The sequence below is a fragment of the Lingula anatina genome, chromosome 6 (genome assembly GCF_051362555.1).
Source record: "Lingula anatina isolate TDL-2025a chromosome 6, LinAna3.0, whole genome shotgun sequence".
Taxonomy (NCBI): Eukaryota; Metazoa; Brachiopoda; class Lingulata; order Lingulida; family Lingulidae; genus Lingula; species Lingula anatina.
In genome coordinates, this window is record NC_141772.1 from 16,102,352 (window position 1) to 16,115,745 (window position 13,394).

The 13,394-nt window shown below is 36.5% G+C and overlaps 2 protein-coding genes and 2 long non-coding RNA genes across 4 annotated transcripts in view; 1 reads left to right on the top strand and 3 right to left on the bottom strand.

Moving 5' to 3' along the window:
- The window catches only part of LOC147761246 (uncharacterized), a 381,866-nt gene that overhangs the window by 63,521 nt on the left and 304,951 nt on the right, over positions 1–13,394 (top strand). The window lies entirely within an intron of this gene.
- On the bottom strand, positions 197–4,106 carry LOC147761249 (uncharacterized). The gene is made up of 3 exons (XR_015334916.1): positions 3,839–4,106; positions 3,484–3,583; positions 197–629 (listed from the first exon to the last, which is right to left on the bottom strand). It is a non-coding gene; the product is annotated as an uncharacterized LOC147761249 (long non-coding RNA).
- Positions 5,615–12,651, bottom strand: LOC106166321 (uncharacterized). The gene is made up of 6 exons (XM_087015750.1): positions 12,557–12,651; positions 11,497–11,609; positions 10,183–11,334; positions 9,659–9,965; positions 9,162–9,395; positions 5,615–6,125 (listed from the first exon to the last, which is right to left on the bottom strand). The coding sequence occupies exons 1-6, from the start codon at positions 12,569–12,571 to the stop codon at positions 5,988–5,990; spliced, it is 1,959 nt and encodes a 652-aa protein (XP_086871876.1). The 5' UTR covers positions 12,572–12,651; the 3' UTR covers positions 5,615–5,987.
- The window catches only part of LOC106170899 (uncharacterized), a 28,051-nt gene continuing 27,298 nt past the window's right edge, over positions 12,642–13,394 (bottom strand). The window contains exon 6 of the mRNA XM_087015069.1: positions 12,642–12,953. Coding sequence (XP_086871195.1) covers positions 12,642–12,953 — 312 coding nt within the window. The remainder of the gene's footprint in view (positions 12,954–13,394) is intronic.

Genomic DNA, 13,394 nt, shown 5'->3' on the forward strand with positions numbered 1-13,394 from the left:
CGCAGATGGGCTCCCCGCCTCCACACGCGCCTTTAAACTGATTAAATCGCGAGCACAATGTTTAATTGCTGGACCCCTGCAATGGCAGAGCGTGTGGAGACGGAGAAACCATAAGCGGATTAGTCGGGTCTTATTTCAAGTAGAGTCCACCATATTTGATCCGTGGATCAGAAGATCCTCGGGTCTTCTACATGTAGTCATAGTTAAAAATAAAGACGTAGTATTGATACTGATTTCTCAAACAGCAATATTCTTGGATACATCAAAAGCTGGAGTCAGACAGAATTAGTTGTACTCTGCCATTAGTACTTTAAAAATGTGCACGACTAACACACAAAACTCCCAAATAAATCCACATGTAACACACAGTTCTAATTTAGTTTCAGATATCTGCAAACTTTTGGGACAATGCATATCTCCCTGTTTGGTAAAGAAGTCCCAAGGTCTCCAGGCTGAACAGAGAGGCATCCCAGTCAGCTTTCTTCACTGCTACAACCAGAATGACAGCCATTATAGCAGTCACAGAAGATCACTAACTCAGTGTGGTTGACACTTGATATATTCAGTAAAGTCCTGGATGCACATGTCATCAGCCCAAATAGTGCATGGTGGTTTTTGTAGTCAGCAAACTGAAACATATATGTAGAGGAAGTGATAAGCATAAAGAACAGAGTCAACCCCAGGGTTCTCCCCAGGATTTGAAAATAGCCCTTATTTTTTTTACGCGAGAGTACAGAAGCTCGCGAAGCAAGGCACAAAAGGGGGGGGGGTCCTGGGATGTGCCCTCCGGAGGAAAAACTTTCATTATTTCATGCAAAAAGGGTGCAATCCCATGCAATTTGAAGCTGTCATTAAATCGTTAGGACATAGCCCACTTGCAGGACCAAATTTTGCGGGAAAATCAGGGCTAGACACTAACTTTTATGAGCACCTGTCCGAATTTCAATCCAACCTGTCCAACAATATTATTAACTAATTATTAACTAATATTTTTTCTATTCATACCATTGAACTTTGTAAATAAATATGTGAAGTCATACATTTAATGCATTTATTGCCAAGACATTAAATTAAATGAGCCGGAAAATGCACCTTAAAGTGGATTTATTTTCAGATATAAAGTTGTTCTTTCATACTTGTGAACTCCTGAAGATTTAATCTTGCATATAAGTCTGATTTAACATTATAAAGTTTCAATCAGGGCTTCTCCTAGGATTTTGGGTACAGGGTCTGCTAATTGTAAATCTGCAATTTGATAACAAATTCACATGAAGTATAACCAAAGCAAAATATAAATACCCTGAGTGGCAGGTGGGGAGGGGGTACTGTTTGATTAATTTTATTAAAATATTCAAAATTTATAATATTTGAATAAAGTGCAATGAAAAATTAAAGAATATTCATCTTATACTTTACTTATATTTATGTTAACAATTCAACTTTTTAGGGGTTATCTTGTGTTTGATTTTCTTAAATATATGAGTTAAATAAAACTTGGACCTAAATAGAGACACGACTTCTACAACCCAAATGATAAGAAACGATGTATAACAAGCTAGTGTAAGAGCAATAGCTTCAAATTGATGAGTTATGCCTTACCTGTACAGTATTGTGACTGGCGGCCATCTTGGATTTGAGGATCGAAATGGCTACCAATTGTCTTCTCTATTTAGGTCCAAGAATAAAATCAGTATAAAAAAGTTCCCCTTCTAATTTAAATTCTCATATTTGTTATTACTAATTTCTTCCTTACATCAATACCACACTGGTATATGACAGCAATGTTAATTTATCATATTCCAGCACTAAATTTTTAACTGTAAATAATATAGGTGATGATAAAGTCATTAAAGAAAACATCATACAAAATTTCAGGTTATATTTTGGCAAATAAACAATATTTCAACAAGATCTTCAGGCCCAAAGATTTCACGTTCTATAGTGAGTAGATAGCATACAGTACAACGCATTTGATTGACAGGCAGTATGTTGCCTGGACAACGAACTAGATATAGCCAGTTCATCTAGTCCAACCTGGCTTTGTAACCAGCACAGTACTTTTGTTTCTGTAACGGTCTTTCTCTCTAGAGCACGTAGATTTTTAACCAAATAAATATTCAGTAGTGAGCCTGTTATGTGAATAAATTTTGTCTGATGAAGTTCTGGAGGGTGTTCACTTTCATAACTTGGCGGTAAGTTTGCTCAGACTTCGTTTTGCGACTGCACGTGTTTTGTGCAAAAAGTAGGTCACTCTTTTCAGTACCGTCTAGGAGGAGACAAAAAGACGTTAGTATGCATCAAAATGATTTTTTAAAAGATTTTTGCTCCAAATTTCTCATAAATCATGACCTGTCTGTCGGACAGCCAACCCTGCAACTTCACCTGTCCGAGCTGAATTTTTACCTGTCCCGGACAGGCGCTAATGTATTAAATAGCGTTGCATCTTTTCTGATATTTTCTCTTGCCGCATGGATACATTTATTTATAAATGATCACGACTGCTACTATTCTTCAGTCAAAATAACATGAAAGGATAGACTATTTATTATATTTCTCCAAAAATATAGATAAAGCAAACAAATCTCACAGAATTACATTGATGACGAAACTAATAAGCGGATGTTGATATTCGAAACTTGTCAGTACGCAGGTCCCGCGCCCTCAACATGAGATGTTAATACTTGTATTACTGCGCCAGGCAGAATAAAAATAAACAACTTAACGTGCACACAAGAGATCCAAGTACGCACACAAGTCGTTTTACGGTTTACGTCGCGACTGTCAGGAATAAAGGCATTAAAGGCATTGGTCACACACACACTCTTAAAGGGTATCGGAGTTCAAAGAATCGTGTCGGTAAAAAAAGAAGCGTATCGGCAAAAAGAGGTGCGTATCGGGGCCGATACGCTATAAAGGCCTGGGGAGAACCCTGCAACCCAGAGATAACAGTACACAGCCAGAAGCAGACACAACAGGTTGCTAAGTCACAAGGCAGACTTGCACCTATCACTACAAATGCAAAGTCTATGTTAGTGGAAATGGAACAATATTAGGGACACCTTTCCAATACAGATACATTTTTTTCCAATGCATGTTGCTCTAATTCTGTTATTCCAGATTGCCATTTTAGTTCTACATATCATGCTAACTGTACAAATTCAGCCGTTTTTGTACACATTTCTTTAATCCTTAGTTTCTATTTTAAAGTAAGGATAGTCTCAGTGTGTATGTAACTGCAATCAGTTTCACCATACATGTGTGCACTGCTAAATGTCTGATGTAAAAAATAAAGCTATGAAACAGAGACATAAGTCCTCATTTGTTCAGCAAACAGCAATGTTGAATTGAAGTTGTAATAAGGGGGTGAAAGGGATGTAAATTCAATTCAATCAGCTTCAATAAACTTTCATGAGATAATATTCAGCCCTCAATTATACAGCCTGAATGTACACATACATTTAATGAAACCGTGCTTCAAAATACCTGGAACAGATCTTGACTTTCTCTGGATTGAAGTAGCCGTCACATCTGTTTATGCAGTGGATCAGCTGACTTCTCCATTTGTCTGAAACCTCAGACACCCCTGTGGATATGAAAAGATACATGTACCATCTCAATTCTTGTACTTGCCTTGGAAATGGGAGTTTCTTTGTGGAATCAAAAAGCTAGCATATAGGCATATGAAGGTGTAAAATATTGAACATTATGAGATATCATGAATTGTCGTTTTATTTATAATTATTGTGAAAGAAGATAGTTATTCACTTGGGGAAAGGTGGAAGAGAGGTAATAATAAAATGGTTTGCTTGATCATTATTTTGTGTTGCTTCAATTTTACCTTAGGCAAGCTGTGGAAAGAAAGACCCTTGCACTTCTGTGAAGAGGCACTGCATAGAACACCACAACAGAAACTCCTTCCTGACACCCTTGAAAAGAACAGAATAAAAATTTACATTTCTAATAAATAATTATTATCAGTCCTTCATAGTCAGGTATATCTTAATTATATGTTGAAGCTATATCTCCAGGAGTAATAACCAGCTATAACTGATCTAGTTTAGTGTTGCAATGATCCTCTGGTGGTATGGCACAACTCCAAGTATGACTTTGATATTTCCATTTTTTCTATTAAACATGTTCCTATTTTGCATGTACAAATGCATAAAATGAAAAGGGGATAACTAAGTATGTAATATTTATATATATGAATATTCTATTATTTTATTTAACATCATGGATAACGACATTTAGTTCACAGATTTCTCGAAAACCGTACGCAGATATGCATTAAGGCATAAACGGAAAAACAATCGGCGTCAGACGACCATTGTATTCAAGGACATATCATATCATGAATGAGCCTCTCACTCCTAAAATTTGCGCTTAAAGAACACAATATTGTATTAAAATACAAAAGTTATTACTTACATTGCTAATTATCTTCGGTGTTATCTTCGGTATAATACACTCTGTCACACGCACCAAAAAAGCGATTTGGTTTTTAATAATTCCGTTTTCACACCAACAAAACTGCAGTTAGAATGTGTCGACTCCCGTTTACGCCATGCCAAATAGCATAATCGTAAAAACTAGCTTTAGTCGCTATGTATAGTAGTTTTACACCGTGTTAAAGCGTAAGTTGAATGCAGCGGTACGGAAACCGGAAGACGACCTCACCAACTCTCGCCCAACTCTCGTGGTCACAAGCTAGGCCTGCGAGATTTGAAGTTGGCATTCCATTTTCTCTACTTCTATGAATATATGTAAAACGCTGGTGAAATAAACATTGTAGCAATCTTGTAATAGTTGAAACGCACTAGTTAGTGTGACACGCTTCAGAAATGCGAGTGCTTGGCGTCGATTTCACCTCGAGCTAAAAAAATGGACAAAGCTGAATTTACAAAACATATATACTGCTAGAAACCCAGCTTAATTGGCTTTCATGATTTAGTTTTTAAAAAATTCTGAGATTTCAAATTCTTACAGAAATCTTTAAATAGAAAATTGCGGACACCTGAAACGGGGCTCCATTTGCAATTACCCGCGTGGATAAATCTCCCATTTTACAGTTCTAAATCTATTTTTTATGACAACTAACCTTAAAATTCCGAATCCCTAGACATTTCCGCTTCCTTTTATTTACATATCGTTTAATCACATCAACAGTTGACAAAAATACACATGAAAACAAGAAGAGATCAAAAGTCGTTCATTTTCACTCGATTTTGCTGAAAGTAGTGCGGAAATGGCCGTCGCTTCAGTCAATGTGCACGCGCAGCTCGGAATCTCCGGACAGACTGATATATATGCATCGATTTAACAAAAAGTTATGCAAAGGAACAGAAATATGACATCTAGGTAAGTTGAATGGTGCAAGAAAAATTTAAAAAAATTCAAAACAAATTTAGCAATTTTCATCTAAAGTATGACAAATTATTTTTGAAAAAAATAATAATGTGCAACAATTAACCTCCTACTGGTTATGAATTTCTATTCACATGCTTTAGGTAATAAAATGAAGGATATTATATCATGCAATAAACGAAAAGAAACTTTATCATATATTGATTGATATATTGTAGCTTTTTAAAAATAAATTTTGAGTAAAATGCGCTTTTAAATTCATGACATATTTATTAATTCAAGCAAAAAAATAATGAACCTCTTAAAATATTGCAGTATATCAATCAAAACAATTACTGTTGCCAGTGTGTGTGTGCGCGCGCCCGCTACGCACAATATCTTTATGTCGACGATACATTCAACTTCCTCCTCTCCCCTCCAAAACATTAACCTCAGTGCTTTCGTCCTTCCCTGAACAACTGTCTTTTCCTGTAACGGTACTATTACGACATAGCAATGTCTACTTTTCACATTAAAAAAAATGCCAACAACCAACTATAACTACGAAAAAATAAATTTTATAATATACTATTTCACCCACAATCTTGTGGAAATTACTTATGATGGGATCTTTTGCGGGTTTTTTATTCAAGGAATTTCTCCATTTCGCTTGCGGTTGGTCTTTCAGATGGCGTGGGGGAAAGCAGTTTTTCTAAATTCTTGCACCATATAGGAGGCGGCGGTGTTAAACCCTCAAGGGCAATAAGTGATGCCCAATCAAGCTGGAAATGAAAATAAACTTTTCTCACAATATGAAGTATTAACAATGGGATAATGTGTTAAATTATCATCTTCTAGAAGGGTGGCAGATACTAAAAGCAAATTTTCCAAAAGCCAACCTGCAACTTTTGGCCAGACGGAAGCAATTAAATATGCATGCGCAAAGGTTTGTGCCCACACTGTGGGGAGCTACTGCAGGAAATTTGTCAGTTAACTTCAATCTGTAGTAACAAAAAAAAAAACAAGGCAGCAAAGCTGTCAAATGTACAGACAAAGAACAGAAAATAAAGATGCAAATAAGTGAAAAATTAAATTTTCACAAAAAACTGTTAAATTGCCAGAAAAAATTACCAAACAGACTGCATTGCCTACTGAAGCTGTATTTTAGTCCCATGTTTCTATCCTGTAAGTTTGAGAACAGTAAGTGACATGATTTTCCTTAAATGGTCATCATGGAAGCAGTGCCCAAAATGGGGGTTTCTTCAAATTTTGATGCAATATTACATAATGTTTAACAGCTTAATGACCATCAATTTTTAATTATAAAATATTTGTATCACAGATATTCAGAAAATGTGACTAGCAAAGGTCTTCAGGCCCATGGAACTTCAAAGTCACGCCTTGATAATGCCAAAATGTAAACAAGACAGCACTGTTCTGAAATGGGTTTATTTCCATTTTTAACACTTTTTTAACATAAAACAAAATAAACATTTTACTGCCATTTTTATATGTCCAACTAAGAAAATTGATGAGATGGGAAAAGAATCAATAGAACAGTGTTAAATGTCCAATTTCCTCCATTCTGAGATTCTGAACATAGTGGATGATTGAATCTGACAAACTGCAATGATATGAGTTGATTTCCATTTTTGACACTTTATTACACAATACATGATAACAAGTTTACCATGTTTTTTACATAATCAACTAACAATGTTGTAAAGATGCAGGAAATATCAAACAAACACTTTTAGGCATCTTATTAGTTAAATAATGAGACTGTTAACATGCCTAATAATTGAATCTGAAGAAATGTGAAAAAACAGTATAACTTCTTAAGTAATGGCCCGATTATGCTTATTTTCGAACTCAACCTGCGTTTTAGTAAGATTGACCACTCCAGTGAGTATAATTACAATTGGCCAATCCGTTTTTCTTATATTGTGTTATCAGTGTTGCATTTATATTGAAAATAGTGAAAAAACAGCATAAATTACCTAAAAGTGACCCGATCATGCTGATTTTTTAACTTGACCTGCGTATTATGAATATTCATCAGTTCTGTAAGTTTCAAGTCATAAGGTAAAATGGTTTTCCACTTATCGTGTTATCGGTGCTGCATATATGCTGAAAAATGTGAAAAAACAGCATAAATTCCCTAAAAGTGACCCGATCATGCTGATTTTCGAACTTGACCTGCGTATTATGAATATTCATCAGTTCTGTAAGTTTCAAGTCAAAAGGTAAAATGGTTTTCCACTTATCCTGTTATCGGTGCTGCATATATGCTGAAAAATGTGAAAAAACAGCATAAATTCCCTAAAAGTGACCCGATCATGCTGATTTTCGAACTTGACCTGCGTATTATGAATATTCATCAGTTCTGTAAGTTTCAAGTCAAAAGGTAAAATGGTTTTCCACTTATCCTGTTATCGGTGCTGCATATATGCTGAAAAAAGTGAAAAAACAGCATAAATTCCCTAAAAGTAACCCGATCATGCTGATTTTCGAACTTGACCTGCGTATTATGAATATTCATCAGTTCTGTAAGTTTCAAGTCAAAAGGTAAAATGGTTTTCCACTTATCGTGTTATCGGTGCTGCATATATGCTGAAAAATGTGAAAAAACAGCATAAATTCCCTAAAAGTGACCCGATCATGCTGATTTTCGAACTTGACCTGCGTATTATGAATATTCATCAGTTCTGTAAGTTTCAAGTCAAAAGGTAAAATGGTTTTCCACTTATCGTGTTATCGGTGCTGCATATATGCTGAAAAAGGTGAAAAAACAGCATAAATTAACTAAAAATGACCCGATCATGCTGATTTTCGAACTTGACCTGCGTATTATGAATATTCATCAGTTCTGCAAGTTTCAAGTCAAAAGGTAAAATGGTTTTCCACTTATCGTGTTATCGGTAAAAGTGCACGGCGACGGCGACGGCGACGGCGACGACAGACGCAGATGATGGCTATATGTTCAGACACATCTGTGTCTGTACATAAAAAGTTATTAAAATCTGAGCAATTAACTGTCTAGATTGCTGTCAAGGGGAATTGGCTTGGGTCCGTTAAGTGGCAGTGCCTGAGCTGTTATGCAAAGAATTACCAGTCATGTAATTAACCTGGCGGTTTCAGGGCAGAGTCAGAGATAGTAAAATAGCCGTCTATTTATCTAAAAACAAATCTGTGAATATCGTGTGGAAAATCAATCTGTGGCCCTGGTACAGGATACTAAAAATGATGGTTTACAATCATTGCTTTCTTAATCCCGATTAATTTTTTTTTTTCGTTTGAGTTTAGATAAGTTTTTTAGAGTGGATCAATATTGGGTTAAACTGGTTTACCGGGTAATGCAAGATTGAGAAGGGTAAATCCATGTATTTGAAACCCAAATATTTAAATGAATGAGTGAGGGTTGTAATACTGAAGTTCTTGAAAATGTAGCTTGCGTTTGCTGATCGCTCACTTTTCTTTTTTCATTTAGACCATATGAAAAAATACGATCAAACGAAGACTAAAAATTCAAAAATCAGGTAATATCCATGCACTTGTACATGAAAACATTAAAGTTAGTCACCATGAGATTCAGAATAAGGATATTACCATCTCTGCCCAATATATTACATTGTAAAGTTGGCTTCCAGTAGATACAGACTCTTAAATCCGAGTGAGAACATACCCTGTATTCCCCTTTTGTACGATGAATTTTATGATGTAAATGATTTTAGTCGATATAATTTTCTGAATGATATTCAGTTTGCACTGAATTAACATCTTATTATTCTGCGTAATAATATAATTTCATAACTCACCTCCAAAATATCTGATAAGCTCTCAAAGCAAGGCAGATTGTAGACACGTTTCCCGTACCACATTTCCCAAAGCATGATCCCAACCGTGTACATATCTGCAGGTGCTCCGTACATTTCCTTCTTCAGAATTTCTGGTGCCATGTAAACCAGTGTTCCACATAGTGTACCAGTGATGTCACACTGCGGTTTTGTCAGTCCCACATCAGCCAGTCGAACTTCGTCTCTATCAGTTACCTGATGGCATCAAAGGATTATTTGAAAAAGCGCTTAGCATCTTAAATTGGTTATGTACACAAACGTTTCGTATTGGGATAATCACATTTGTACTGAACGGCAGCAAATCGTTATACACAAAGTATTGAGTCAATACAGAAATTAAACAATACCCTGAAGAAGTATATGTAGTAGATGAAATGCTATTCACTCATAACTGATAAGGTCTAGGTCACTAAAACTTGCATCTTAGGAATAACTTATCCATCCAACTTCAGACTTACCAATATGTTTTCCGGTTTCAAGTCTCTGTGAATGTATCCTTGAGCATGCATGCACCTTAGCCCAGTGCATATTTGCATACCAAAGTAAGCGACAGAACGCACGAGGCCAGAATCTAACGGCTGCTTCAAACCAGGGTTTATGGTCTCTCGTTGTCCTTTGGGACTTGTCGCATCTGCATTCAGCATACGATTCGCAAGGGTTTGGGGGCAGTATTCCATTAGAATGACAAGGCGTCTGTTGCCATCTGGCTCTATGATGGCGCTGGTTCCTATGAACTTGATGATGTTTGGGGTTCTGTTAAGTCTCCTGTATCAACAAAAAATGGTCAAACTGATCATACCAATTTTCGTATCAAATGAAGCAAAATTATTTCCCCGTTCCCACATGATAAGACATACATTAATACTAATACACCCACCCTTTCCTAAACTAGTGCCGTATTAAAATAACATTTTTCGCCACTGGTAAAATAATCAAATAAGACAGCAAAATCTTAGCATCTATCCTTATCTGTACATCTCACCTCAAACTTTCTTCCTCCAGTATAGCCTCACCCACGTTTTTTGCTGTTGCACACTGCTTCATCACCTTAGCCGCTGCTTTCATGTTGTTTCTTGATAGAAGGGTCACGACATAAACTTCGCCAAACGCACCAGAGGCAATAGCAGGCAAGCCCCAATTTATTTCTGTGTTTGCGTTGATGTCTTCTCGGATTTTTGTCACGTACAGCAACCCAAGGCATCCCTCTAAGACATCATTTTGTTGGAGCTTTGTCTGGTACAGTTGCAACTCTGATTCTGCTTTCTTACTCTCACTTAGCAACCCTTTTATGAGCTGAAGGTCGTCATCTAGGAGTTTTGGAATAGCACTGAGTAGGTTATTCAGTGTGGCAACCGCAGAGTTCAAGTACCGCATCACCTCTTTCGAAAGGTTTTCTTCTGACATAAAATGTTCGAGTACTTTTTCTGCAATATTTCCCATGACTGCCGCTTTGTGTTTTGTATACTCTTTGATTTGTTTCTTCTCGTTCAGACGCTCTTTTAGTGCCAACCCAAGGGCAACAAAGCCAACGAAAAGTGCAGCTACGAGGCCTATTGGAATCCAAATTGGAGAAGTGACGCCAATGATGACTTTCTCAGTGGTGGTGAAAGTAGAAGTATCCTCCACGTCTCTTAAGCCTGTGGGGTTTGCATCCTCGACTACAAGCATATCGTTACTGGTTAACTGACCTTCCAAAAGAGCAACTTGGTTCTCCATAATGTTGAACTCTACGTGGAACCTTCCTATAAGCTCCTTCTGTGCATTTGTGAAGAACTCAGTGTTTGTGTTCCATTCCTCGAGAAGTTCGCGGATTCTCCCGAGGATGAGGGTTCTGGCTTGTGTGTAAAGATCATCCCAATGGTCAGTTGGCTTTGGACAATCGCCATCTTTCCATTTAAGGACACGCTCGTTATTATTATTCAGGTAATCTTTGATTTGTCGTGCAGCTTGTTGAGCCTTTGTCTTTAAAAGTCCTAGCAATTTAGAACGTTTCTTTTCAAAACTGTTCTTTATTTCTCCAATCTGTCGCCTGATTTCAGCAGCTTTCTTCTTACGTTCTTCCTCAGATCTTTCAAAGATGTTCAAAGCTGACTTTAGATGAAACGAAGATCTTCGCAGAATGTGAACCACAAATCTAAAATGGGTTAAAAAAATTCCTGGTAAAAAGGTTATTGGTATAATGAAATAAAATAAAATGTTCAAATTTCATACATGCTCATCCTGTATAAACCGTTCACTAAATGACATACTTTATGGTGACCATTATAAAGGAAACAGCCGAATGACAATTTGTTACCTGTATTTAGTCTCCTGATTTGATTTTAGGGTTTTAGGAAAAAGTTTCTTCAGCCCAACAAGGAAGTTGGATAACTCGGGTGTCGCACAGCCCTGTTTTAGTGCACTTTGAGCCTGATGTATGCATAATGAATTATGAAAAGATAAGAAAATAGAAACGCTATTACCACAAAAACACCTTTCGCGAAAATTTTAAATCATTTCAAGAGACGTTTCGTGGTACCAGATATATTAAATAGCATTTTGATCAAACATTTCATAGAAAGGCTTTCAATTAATCGGAAATACTGTATTATCAAAATTGTTTTGTTTCAGAAATACCTTAGAAAAAAGATAAATCACTACAATTACAAAATATAGGTATGAAGTCTGCAACGGTCCATTTTCGAAGTTGACCTGAATTTCACAGCTATAAACATGCTCAGGGCGGTGCAGATCCTGCAGTTTATTAAAACTTAAGTTATCGCGCCTCGAGGATAGTTAGAATTTCCCTATGCTTCCAAGATAATGGTTCGATTATTTTATTTGAAGGAGACGAAAGGGGATGCAGAATTGTAAAACCATATGTTATAACGTCCCGAAAACCAAAGTGCACGGCTTGAAGATTTCTTGCTTAAAAAAATATGGAATATACCAACAGGATATTGCATCTGCGACTTCAATAAGTTCAAACTAAATTCAAATATGAAGTATAATTCAACCAGTTTTAGTTTAGTATTATTTAATGTTCTGCTTGGGGTTTGTTTTTGTTTGTGTTTATCCTGGCGAACAATTATAAAAGTGTTAAATTACCGGCAATTTATAGTGAGGGTATATGCCATGTTCAAAGAAGCCTGGATTGGGGAAGAATACAAAAGACAGTGCTGTAGAATTAACAATCTAATGACACAGACTTTCCGCGTTTTCAACACGAACCCAGATGGCGTCATCTATTTTGAATCAAACAGTGTCTACTGTTGAGCTCTGTCCGAATCAGAAGCTTGTTGTTAACTGACCCTCTGATCCATAAATGGATTTACATGTACTAGGTATAGAACGTCCAATAAAGTGAAAAAGCTCACCTTTGTCACCGACATAGGGAAAAGCTGATCTGCAGTAAAACCATCACAGATGTTTTGCAGCTTGCGAAGAGTGTCTTTAAAAATATCATCCTTCTCTTTTTAAATTTACATGTACTAGGTATAGAACGTCCAATAAAGTGAAAAAGCTCACCTTTGTCACCGACATAGGGAAAAGCTGATCTGCAGTAAAACCATCACAGATGTTTTGCAGCTTGCGAAGAGTGTCTTTAAAAATATCATCCTTCTCTTTTTCTGGCACCTGGTCCCATTTGTTGAGAACAAAGATGGCCGTTGAAGGATTGAACAGACGAACTTCAGAAGCAAGTTTTTCTGTGTCACTATTTTTGTCTTCTGTCTCGAATCTACCCCTCACTACATCACTAAGGAGATCCTGAAGCTACAAAGAAGAGACAACGCATCTATACGTATCTACTTACTAACCACAGAAATTAACAGAATATTTGCATTGACGTCTTGTCCTGCCAGATTAAAAGAACCGCTACTTACTCTCGCCTAAAAGCTACTGTATTAGAACTGTTCGTATGACATTCATATTTCACAATTAGTACATTGTAAACAACTCAGAAAAATAAAATCAATTCAATTTTACCACCAAAAAAGGTTAACACAATTATTCTTGAATTTGAGTCTGCCATCAGACCACGTGGATCTTCATAGATGGTTATACCTCCGCAATAATCTCTTAAGAGATTAGTAAAAAAAAAAGACTTAAGTTGAATGTCTGAATGGATTCATTAACCATTGGTAATTGTGAAAAAATCAGCGTTTGTCCCAGGAAAATCAAAACAAACAAACCCTTTAACCTCCAAAGGGAGTT

Bases quoted from the DNA above. Each gene is read 5' to 3' on its own strand.
- LOC106166321 (XM_087015750.1), bottom strand. The intron at 9,966-10,182 runs GTGAGATGTACA...TTGTTGATACAG, and splicing joins CTGGAGGAAGAAAGTTTGAG to GAGACTTAACAGAACCCCAA. The intron at 6,126-9,161 runs GTGAGTTATGAA...TTTCATTTCCAG, and splicing joins GCTTATCAGATATTTTGGAG to CTTGATTGGGCATCACTTAT.